A 10340-nucleotide genomic window follows, 5' to 3' on the forward strand; every position below is an offset into this window, starting at 1 on the left:
GCCACAAACGCATACGCCAGTGTCTGCTCTGACACTCCATTGCCAAATAGAACTGCAAGTTTCTTCAGCTCCGCGAAGAAGACGTCCACAGTTTCTCCTGGCATGAGGTTCCTAGAGGCAAATGTTTCGTAGGCCATGCAGGGCTCCATGGTAAATGCCTTGTATAAAGCATCTTTTATAGAGGTAACATCAGCCTTCTCCACTGCACTGTTGCTGATATACACTCAGGGCGCCTCCAGCCAATCTCAGGGGAATCACGGTATGCACCCCCTTTACTTCACAGAGGTTGCAGGTCAGCTCAACCCTTTCGACCCAATCGACAACAGAAGTAGATCTGTCGAATTCGGGATCAGTTTTAAATCAAATTTTGCCCCAGCCATAGTTGTTCAGAAAAAGAGACAAAACGAAATAGCCGAAATAGCTTATGACCTTCACCTTCACCGAGGTGCGCGACTTGACACAAAAAAAAAACAACTTCCTAATCAACTGCTAACGCACGCATCACTGTAACGTCCAATGACAACAACAACAACCTTCTCACTCAACCTGCCTTTTATACCACTCTCTTAATCCCTCCTCTTGCGCATGCGCTCGGAGATTCCTGACCACCTCGAGACTTCCGCTTTTAAAAACCCAAGTTTTGTTGTCGCGCATGCCTACACAAGGCACAAACACATGGGCGTTTGTTTTGTTGGTAATTACTACACATTTGCCGTTACACCAGGCGGAATAAATCATTCAAAAGAATAATCAAATAAAGCAGCAGAGAAATCAGTTTTCAATGGGAATAAATTAAGGAGAAAAATATCCGAGTTTCAAAAGTAATTTGTAAATTTTTTTGTTTTCATTTTTTTCTTTTCCAGTCGATCTTTTAAACGTTTGAACAAAAAAATAGAAAAAGACATACAAAACGTATATTTTCATATTTTAAATATGAAATCTAAATTTCATAAAAGACTAAAAAGAAAAACAACAACTTTTTATTAAAAGTAGAACAGTTTATTTGAACATTTATGAACAAATACATAAAGATGAAACATATTTACATTTCAGAATTTATAAAATAACAAGAAAGTATTTACAAATTGATCAGTGGATGCAAAACATTTTTTTTCTGTAGATTCAACAAGATTTAAACAGAAAATAAACGAATTGGAATCTACAGAGAATAAATCATTTTACCAATAAAAAATATTTACAATCTACCCGTAATTGGGTACAAAAATGTTTGATAGGAAAATAAACATGAAATAAAATATTTAATATTGTTTAGCCAAATGAATGGGAAAAGCAGGATTGAATATTATACAAAAATGAAATATTTCAATCCATTCTTTCCTAAGACATGGGCAGAACAAATTTACATTAAAGTCAGTTTACAGACACAGAAATGAAGAATTTAAACTTAAAATAAACACTACCCCTAACTCACCCAACAATAAAATAAAATAAAATGAAAGGTATAAAATTAATCAAATGATCTGTTTAGAAAAAAAAAGCTACAGACGTACAAAAATCATTGTAGATTTTTAAGGAGTGTAAAGAACTCCATGTACACGGAAACGATAAAGACAAGTATATTCTAAACTGCCGTGGTTGCTGGAAATCCGAAGTTCCACATATTGTGTTGGGTTTGCATTATTCACCTGAAATTAAATAATGAAAACTAATTTAGCATTTCACATGAGAACAATATTGAAATAAAAAGAAACTCTTTAGTGAAAATTGGTTAAAAACAAAGAAAAAAACACAGAAACATTACCTGTGTTATAAACTGCTGAATAGGTCTCCCATCATCTTTGTATGTATAGCTGCCTAAATAGACACCTTCATGATCATCTGGATCGGATAAGCTCTATAAGGAGAGGTGAAAAAAGATGGACCCAGTTTGAAAATCAAAAGATATTCAGTTAATACTTGCTTGTAAGAAACTTATTCATACATTTTTATTTTTGTGTAAATATTGTAATATTTTTTCTAAAGATTAAGGATGTAATATTTTTTTTTTATTTTAATGACAAAATAATGTTATAAAGTAACTTTCATTTTATTTTTAAGCACTTAACATAAATTAGTTACAAAATGAATATTTAATAATTTATAAAATATTCATTTTGGTGTGAAATTTTACAATTAAGAATAGGAATTAGTTTCAGTCAATTTTAAATCCTAATAAAATAACTTAACGGTTACATTTTAGTTTATTTCAAATGTAAGTTTATCGCTTTTATAGACATTTTTAAAAAATCATGAAAATCGAAGCATCTGTTGAACAGACTTTAAAAACATACTATAGGATTTTAATTTAAAACTGTATTTTCTTATATAGCCACATCTCTTTATGTATTAGTTTATTCAATTATTAATTTACTTGTCCGGCGTCCCGTGTCACACAAAAGATGATAATCGCCAAAATTAATTAAGGAGAAACAAATTACCTCCCTTTAAAGCCGCTTTTTATCAGTTAAAAATCATTAAAACAAATTCCTCTCCAAAAATTTTTAAACAACAAAAAAATGGAACTCGTTTTCCGGTTTTAAATTGATTATTTTATTTTAAAATTAAAAAAAAAAAAAAAAAAAAATCATGTTGGAAGGAGAATGTAATTTTTTTATCATCGATTTTTTTTTTAATTTAGATTCTAAATTATTAAAAACTTAAAAACAATTAACTACAATATGTTTTAAATTCGTCCTATGTGTTATATTTTAGTTTTTTAATTTAATTTTGTTTGTGATGTGTTTTTAAAATTCTTAAGTTTTATTTATTTGGTTTAAGCATCATAATCAGTTCTTTAAAAACAAATTCACACATTTCTAAGTTAAACATGAAGTAGAGAAGCGGCGCTTCAAGCGCATAACATTTTCATATTTTATTTTCTTGTCTGTGAGTAGAAAAGCAGATAATTTTAAGCAAACCAAGATATGTATTATTGATTCTCAAAATATTACATTTTTACCTATGTCGATAAATAAAAAATGAAACTCCATGTACATATACGGATATATTAAATATTAGAAAAACAATAAAACAGATGCACTTACATATACTGAGAAATCTTTTGGTGCACTCTTAATATGTCCAAAGGGAGATATGGATTTAGGAATATGTTCCATGCTGAAGGCAGTGATTTTAATTTCATGTGATAAGCGAATCACCAACGTTCCAGTACTGCCTTCGAAGGGCCAACATTCACCGACATGGACATCAGGCTAAATCAAGAAATAAAGAAAACATAAAATAAACACACATACAAGCTATTTTTCTTCTTTTTTTTTTACATAGGCATAACCACTTATCAAGGCCCAGAGACCACTCGAGGATAAGGGTTAAGAGTGTACAGTGATTAATTGGACGATTATTGTGAATATTTTGATCAATGTAAACTCTAAACTTTGGGTGAATTTTTTCAAACAGGGAAATCTTTGTGCCCAATTTTCTAAAGATGTACTTAAAGGTTATTACATGTTTATAAAATACAATAAAGAAAAATTAAGTTTTCATAAAAATAGTTTTTTTACCTGAATTACAGTCTTGAGGTCTAACATCGATAATTTGACGTTATAAATAAAATTTGATTAACAGCAAATCTATCCATAAGATCTGATTTCTGGGAAATCTGATTAAATAGACAACTACTTTGATTTTTAATGCGTTAAAGAAAAATTAAGTTTTCATAAAAGAAAGTTATTTTACCTGAATTACAGTTATGGGTGAATTGGTTTTATAATAGAGAGGAAGACCAAAGATACTGATGAGGGTAGGATACTTTGTGAAAGTCTCCGAACAACGATTAGTGATCACACTGCCACCTGAAATAATAAAGAAAAGGATTTTTTCCAAAAATACATTTAAAAAGCTTCTTTAAATATATGCAACCCATAATAAAATGTCAGCTTAAAGTGGATTATTATTTTAAATAAAAATTAACACTTGGAAAGATAAATTTGTGAGCATTGAAGAATGACAGTGCTTTGATTTTAAATTTGTTTGTCAATAATTAGTTTACTGACTATAATTACTGTATTTATGGTATTTTCTTTAGCTATAGTCGAATTATTTTATCACCCAACTTAATGACCGGTTCATAATTATCTATGGAGATAGGAAGATGGAAAACAAAAACGCACCTCCAGATTCCAAAGCAAAATCTGCCATTCCAGTTTTATCAGCATTGAACTTCATCAGAGCTTCGTCTAGCAAAGATCGTAGAAACTGGAAAATTAAAAATGAACATTGTGAAAGTTGTACGCATAATGAAGTTACATGTTTTACCGAATCGAGAGGGAGGGGTTAGTATAGTGTATGTTCATTTGTTATATATACTAGTCTAGCAAAACTGTGACAAAAAGGAAGAAATGAAGAAATACAATATTTCTTTAAGAATATGGATCAATATTTATAATTGACTTTCCAAACTAAAAATTAATTTGTTTTGTAAAAGATTAATTTTATTTTATAATTGATGATTTTTATCAATTGAATGTAAATGGGATGAAATTTGTCCATTTTTATTTCTGTATTAATGGAAGAAAGAATTGGGATTTGTTTTACGGCACATCAACTCTTTTAGGGTAATTTTGTGTGACATAATGTATTTATAATCATTTGATAAATTCTAAAAAGTTATTTAATTGAATGTTTGGTTTTACATATAATTGCTGGGAATTATTTGTTCTTGTTCAGGTCATTTAGTATTTGTAAAATATTATTGTATAATAAAAATATATAAATGAAAGAGCATAAACATATGTACTAATTGTCCCTAGCCGGAGTTGCCTGGGAGTCATATTACTTACGTCTTTGGTTTCCTTTTCCTTTAACAACAGAGCTTCCTTTATCAAGGATCGTACAAACTGGAAAATAAGAATTTACCATTACAATATCAATCAAACTTGGTATCTTTAATCCTGTAGGTTGAGTTTCCAGTGTTTTAGTGAAAACAAAACAAGATTAAACTAATGAATACTGTCCATTGAATATAAATATATGTGCTCTTGTATAAATAAATGAGCACTCTCGTTATTTCTTCTACTACATAAAATTACACGCACACATATGTTATGCTGCCTTTATATTTTTGTAGATTCTAATATTTGTGTGGTTTATATCATTAATCAAATGATTTACTAAGTCTATGGGGCTGTGAATAAATAAAGAATACAACAAAGTGAAAACTGACACTCTTACAAGATTTGAACCTGTGGCTCACCTGTACAAATGCACAAGAACAATTTTCAGTAAGTTTTTCATACACATAAAAATAATTCTAGAAGCATATGTAGATAACAAAGAAGTTATATATATATATACATATAAATATATATGTAAGTGTGTGTGTGTGTGTGTGTGTGTGTGTTTTATCTTGCCGTTGACGTCATGCGTCGCACAAAGCCGAGCAAATGCTGAGTTATGTCTGGTTCATTAAATGCACAAGTACCAAGAAGTTATATATATATATATGTGTGTGTGTGTGCGTGTGGATAAATTATATGTATTAAAATTTATTAAATCCTTAAATCCTAAATTATCTTAGAAAGAATTTAAATGAAATAATTGGTTGCAAATCCAATTTTACAAGTTTCAAATTCACATGAATTGACATAAAAAAATGTCACACATGCACAGTATCTGCCCTATATTGCCCCCCCCCCACATCAATCCCGATATACAACATTTTAAATCAATTCATAGCAACTGTTTTTTTGCATTCGTACCATTCTTAATTTTTCAACATATAAAAATAAGACAAAATTAAACTAAATCGAATACTGATGAAAGTTTACCTTTGCCAGATTAGCAGAAATTTCTATTTTGACATCAGAACGAATGTGAGTGAATCCAGCAAGAGAATCAGAATGAAGAGAATTTTGAAGAGATTTTTTGATTGTCATTTCATATTTGTTCTCACAACTTATTGAACTTTGGCTGCAAAAGAAAAATTATTAAAGTTGAACTTAATCGTTGTAAAAAAAAAAGTGGAATTTTTATTCTTGGAAAATGATACAAATGATAACATAGTTTATTTTAAAGGAAATATAGTTGGGAAATCATAAAACAATTTATTTTGGTTCATCAACTCATTTGTGATGTACTTGCATTAAAAAATTTAGTATTTATGTTAGAAGCTTTTCAGTTAAAAAAATGAAAGATGCTTTTCCAGAATCGCCATCATATGAAAATAAAACAAAAAATAAATCTGTATGAATGTACCCGAGATAGAAAGGAAATATTGTTCACAAAAAAAATCATGTAAATTGATCACAAAGTTTTATTTTTCATTAAAAAAATTAAATTCAGTGGCTAAACTACGAGCATCGATCCGAGTTTGAAGGAATAAAGGAGATAAGTCTAAATAATTCAAACTATTCTGGGAAGTAAATTTCAATTTATTTATGCACCAGTAAAATAAACACATCATTATTAAACATACTTTATATGCAGAGAGAATGTAGAAGGTACATCAGAAAATTCTTGAAAAAAAATGTGAAAAATCAAACTTACCTGTTTAATGATTTTCCTAAATTTGTATTCAAAGACTGAAAAAAAAATTAAAATTATAAATCGGTGAATTTGAGTATTTACTAAGATAATAGAAAGAAATAAAAAAAAATGGAAAAAGGGGAAGAGCAAATTCAATGTCGAGGGTAGGGGTGCGAATAGAAACAGAATTGGATGTTCTTACCTCAGATTTTCCTGGGTATTGCAACATATTTGATAGGCCAGCTGCAAAAGAGAGAAACAAAAATAACAAGATGGATAAAAACATATACTTAATCCTCTTCTTCATAAAAATGAAATTATACCAAAGGTAGCAGTTCACCAAAAACTGGAGGTAATTCACCAATAACTGGAGCTGATTCATCCATAACCAGAGTTAGATAACCTATAACTTGAGGTAATTAACCTATAACTGGAGGTAGTTCACCTATAACCTCCTGTGCAACATTTTCATTTGCTACTAAGATCTAAAAGTGCATCTCACAATTGTATATAATGTCAAAAATTAAAGGGTTTTATGATGAAAAATTCCTGCAACAAATGAAAAAGTACAAAGCTAAAAATATGCTAATCATCCAAATAGATAAATATTTCAACAGATTTGCTAAATTTTGATTCTTGTTTTTTAATTTACAATTACGTTATTCCGATTATTCTCACTTTGTTCATCTTTGCTCCAAGCATAATTTTTATAATAACTCAATAGATGTCAAAACGTGTCATAACAAAAAAAAAAAAGCAATACTTACAAATGATCCACAATCCAGTGAGCAGCAGCAAAATAAAAATGGGTAGACGACGGGTAAGTCGACCAGAAGTAACACTGTCAACAAGATGAGAGACATGATTAGAAGTGGAAAGCAGACGTTTATATTATTTAACATTGATTTATATATACAGAGTGACTCCCAACAAAACAAAAGCTAAATGGAAGCCATCTAGAACATATGTTGTAGAACGGAGAAAAAAAGGCCAAAGACCCTTGTGTTTTGATGTGATGTTTTGAATATAATAAACTAGTCATGACCAAAGTTTCATTTCATTTGGACAAAAGAGTAAGAAACGGGACCTAATTAGAGTTGAGGCCCGGTTTTTTTCGGGTAACCCCCTCTCTCTCTCTCTCTCTTTCTCTCTCTCTCTTTCTCTCTCTCTCTCTCTCTCTCTCTCTCTCTATATATATATATATATATATATATATATATATATATATTTTAATACAATGATAGTTTGTAGACCCAAAATTGATAGAGAAGTTTGTTACAGATCATTCCACAGACAGACAAAGTCACATTTATAATAAGTAGCAGGACCTGTGGAAATTCCACGGCAGACTTTTTCATATATAATATATTGATTTTAGTATTTTGTGGATGTTCAGCATAAATAAAGCCGCCCTGGTATTATTGTAGCTTTTGTGTTAAAACTGCAAAAGTATTTATCCTAGCTAGCAGTGTGTGTGTGTGTGTGTGTGTGTGTGTGTGTGAGTGAGAGAGAGAGAGAGAGAGAGAGAGAGAGAGAGAGAGAGAGAGAGAGAGAGAGAGAGAGAGAGAGAGACTAACTTGTGTTCTTTCAGCTATAATCGAAACCAAAACCAAAACTTATGAAAATTCTTCATAAAATTATTTATTACAAGTGATGGAAAGTTATAACATTTAAACGACAGTTATTCCGAAGAAAAAAGTTTTAAGTGTGACAAAGGAAATAACACACACGCAATCGTATTAATATATAGATGAATCTTAACCAAAAGCAGTGAACGTTTTAGTTTTAACACACTGTACACTTGTTTTTAGCACACAAACACGATAATTTATCATGAAAATGGTAAAATTCAAACTGTGTATTACCTGTTTCGAGCCAAAAAAGTATTTATCCTTAGAGTTTAGAAAGCAAATAAGAACCGGAAAAAATGTTATGTCGATTTTTAAAAATTTAATAAAACAAAATCTGTTTAGTGTTTATACTTACATTAAAGTTATGTTTGTGCAGAAACGTTTTGCACCTGCCATAAAGCCTTCTTTGGATATGGGGGTTGTCCTCACATTTCTGCAAGGTCTGTTTTCTGAAGAAATTTAAAAATATAAACATTTCAACTAATGAGTTGTTAGCAGGACATTGAAACAAAAGTTGTAAATTTCTAGAAAAATAATTTTATATGTTGTTTTAATAAGTCAAATTAGATATTAAATGATTTTTGTGATTTTATAAAACAGTATTTTGTAAAATAACTGCATAAGAAAGAAAAATTAAATGTTGTTTAAAGATTTTTTGATACATCTAAGAATATTTCGTATTTTTAATTGCCAATATTTTTCATTCTATGACCCTAAAGTATTTTGTTAGTGTCTAAATAGAAATACAATATAAATTGCTGACTTTTTCAAACACTTACCAATTATGTTAAATCTATCTGCATTGTCCATGAGATAATCACCAATTAATTCCAAGTTAGCTGCAGCATACGCCATCCTCTGAGCCATAAAGCTTTCTTTGGAGCAGGGGATGCTCCTTACATTTCTAAAAGTTCTGTTTTCTGAAGAGATTCAAAAATATAAACATTTCAGTTCAAAATAAATTTATTCTTTGTTTATAGAGTCTGAAATCTACAGGACTGGAAGAAATGTCAATCTAATACAATCTAATATCGCTTTTGTTAGAAATAAATTTTTGAATAATGCTGTGTAATACTGCCAAAACATAGAAAAACAAGCTGATTTTTTTTTAGAAATTATTAATCTTATAATCAAACTAATTAAAGAATTAAAGTTTTCGAATGAGTAATATCACTTTTGGTTAAGCATTTAAAATTGTGTCCAGAGCAGAATGCGGGAAAAAAAATTGTATAGACATTAAAATTGTTTCATGTTGTTTTTATTAAATATTAATAAAAAGGAAATCATTTTGAGTTAAAATCTATTTAGCATTACGCATGTAACTTGAGAAAAACATGCTTGAAATGTGTCACCATTATGGCGAATCGAATTAAATTCACTAGCAATTTTGTTTTGATTTTGCTTTAACGCTTATCCTCTAATAAACTACCATTTTTTATGTTAAGTTTTATTTTTATTTAATCAACACAAATTACTGAAGATTTTTATTATTATTTCAATTATCATTCCTAGTAGCAGTAGTAGTAGTAGTTATAGTAGTAATATTTGTAGTAGTGTTTATGTTTATTTAAGAAACACTTATTAAAAAAATCTATTGTTTTCATATAATGTTTTGTATTTGTTACTTGTTAACAGGAATCAACTCTTTGCAGCAAAGATTTACCTGAATAAACAATCCTTTGTCTTCGAGGTCTTAACCAATAGGAATGAGGCATTGTTTGGTCTTGATCCCTAAAAACTGAAAAATAAGGAGAAAGAAACTACATTATTAAAAGAAAAGCAAAATCTATATATATATATAAAGTTGATTTTTTTATCGATCTAACATTGATATTAAAAGCCTACTTTTTCTATTTAAAAAATTATTAAAACAAACTTCTTAATATACTCAGTCATCTATTTTTTAAGGTATGCAAACTTTATTTTCGACCTGAACACACGAGAAACACATCAGCGTTTCTAGAAAAACAAGTAACAATCTTACAGTCAGACAACAGAAACCATTTCTTCAGAATGCTGTTATCATAGGATTCTGCTAAAGTGTCCTTCATATTTATCTTCATAAACAATCTTTAGAGCAGTGATTTTAATTGGAGGGGGGTAGTACAAGGCTTTTGGTTGTAGTGATGAGGGAAATTTACAAAAAAATAAAAAATAGGATCAAGGGCCACAAAAAATACAGTGTGCATCACTTAATGTTACTAAATGGTAGTGATGGGACATTCC

At 29.5% G+C, this 10340-nt stretch overlaps 1 protein-coding gene and 1 long non-coding RNA gene across 2 annotated transcripts; both read right to left on the minus strand.

Annotated features, from left to right (window-relative positions):
- Nucleotides 1-1003: 1003 nt before the first annotated feature.
- On the minus strand, nucleotides 1004-8558 carry LOC145252629 (SUN domain-containing protein 1-like). The gene is made up of 11 exons (XM_080112355.1): nucleotides 8470-8558; nucleotides 7251-7324; nucleotides 6686-6726; nucleotides 6505-6539; nucleotides 5787-5928; nucleotides 4800-4856; nucleotides 4131-4215; nucleotides 3697-3812; nucleotides 3045-3212; nucleotides 1763-1855; nucleotides 1004-1646 (listed from the first exon to the last, which is right to left on the minus strand). The coding sequence occupies exons 1-11, from the start codon at nucleotides 8508-8510 to the stop codon at nucleotides 1530-1532; spliced, it is 969 nt and encodes a 322-aa protein (XP_079968481.1). The 5' UTR covers nucleotides 8511-8558; the 3' UTR covers nucleotides 1004-1529.
- Nucleotides 8559-8893: 335 nt separating this feature from the next.
- LOC145252405 (uncharacterized) lies at nucleotides 8894-9855 on the minus strand. The gene is made up of 2 exons (XR_013863591.1): nucleotides 9778-9855; nucleotides 8894-9034 (listed from the first exon to the last, which is right to left on the minus strand). It is a non-coding gene; the product is annotated as an uncharacterized LOC145252405 (long non-coding RNA).
- Nucleotides 9856-10340: the final 485 nt, after the last annotated feature.

Source organism: Euprymna scolopes, chromosome 29 (genome assembly GCF_053919585.1).
Source record: "Euprymna scolopes isolate OS-2025 chromosome 29, ASM5391958v1, whole genome shotgun sequence".
NCBI classification, from domain to species: Eukaryota; Metazoa; Mollusca; class Cephalopoda; order Sepiida; family Sepiolidae; genus Euprymna; species Euprymna scolopes.

Excerpts from the sequence above, each read along its gene's own strand:
- LOC145252629 (XM_080112355.1), bottom strand. The coding sequence starts at position 8,510 with ATGGCAGGTGCAAAACGTTTCTGCACAAACATAACTTTAAT. Across the intron at positions 5,929-6,504 it reads TTAGGAAAATCATTAAACAG|CCAAAGTTCAATAAGTTGTG; the intron begins GTAAGTTTGATT and ends TTTCTTTTGCAG. Across the intron at positions 3,813-4,130 it reads TTTTGCTTTGGAATCTGGAG|GTGGCAGTGTGATCACTAAT; the intron begins GTGCGTTTTTGT and ends TTATTATTTCAG.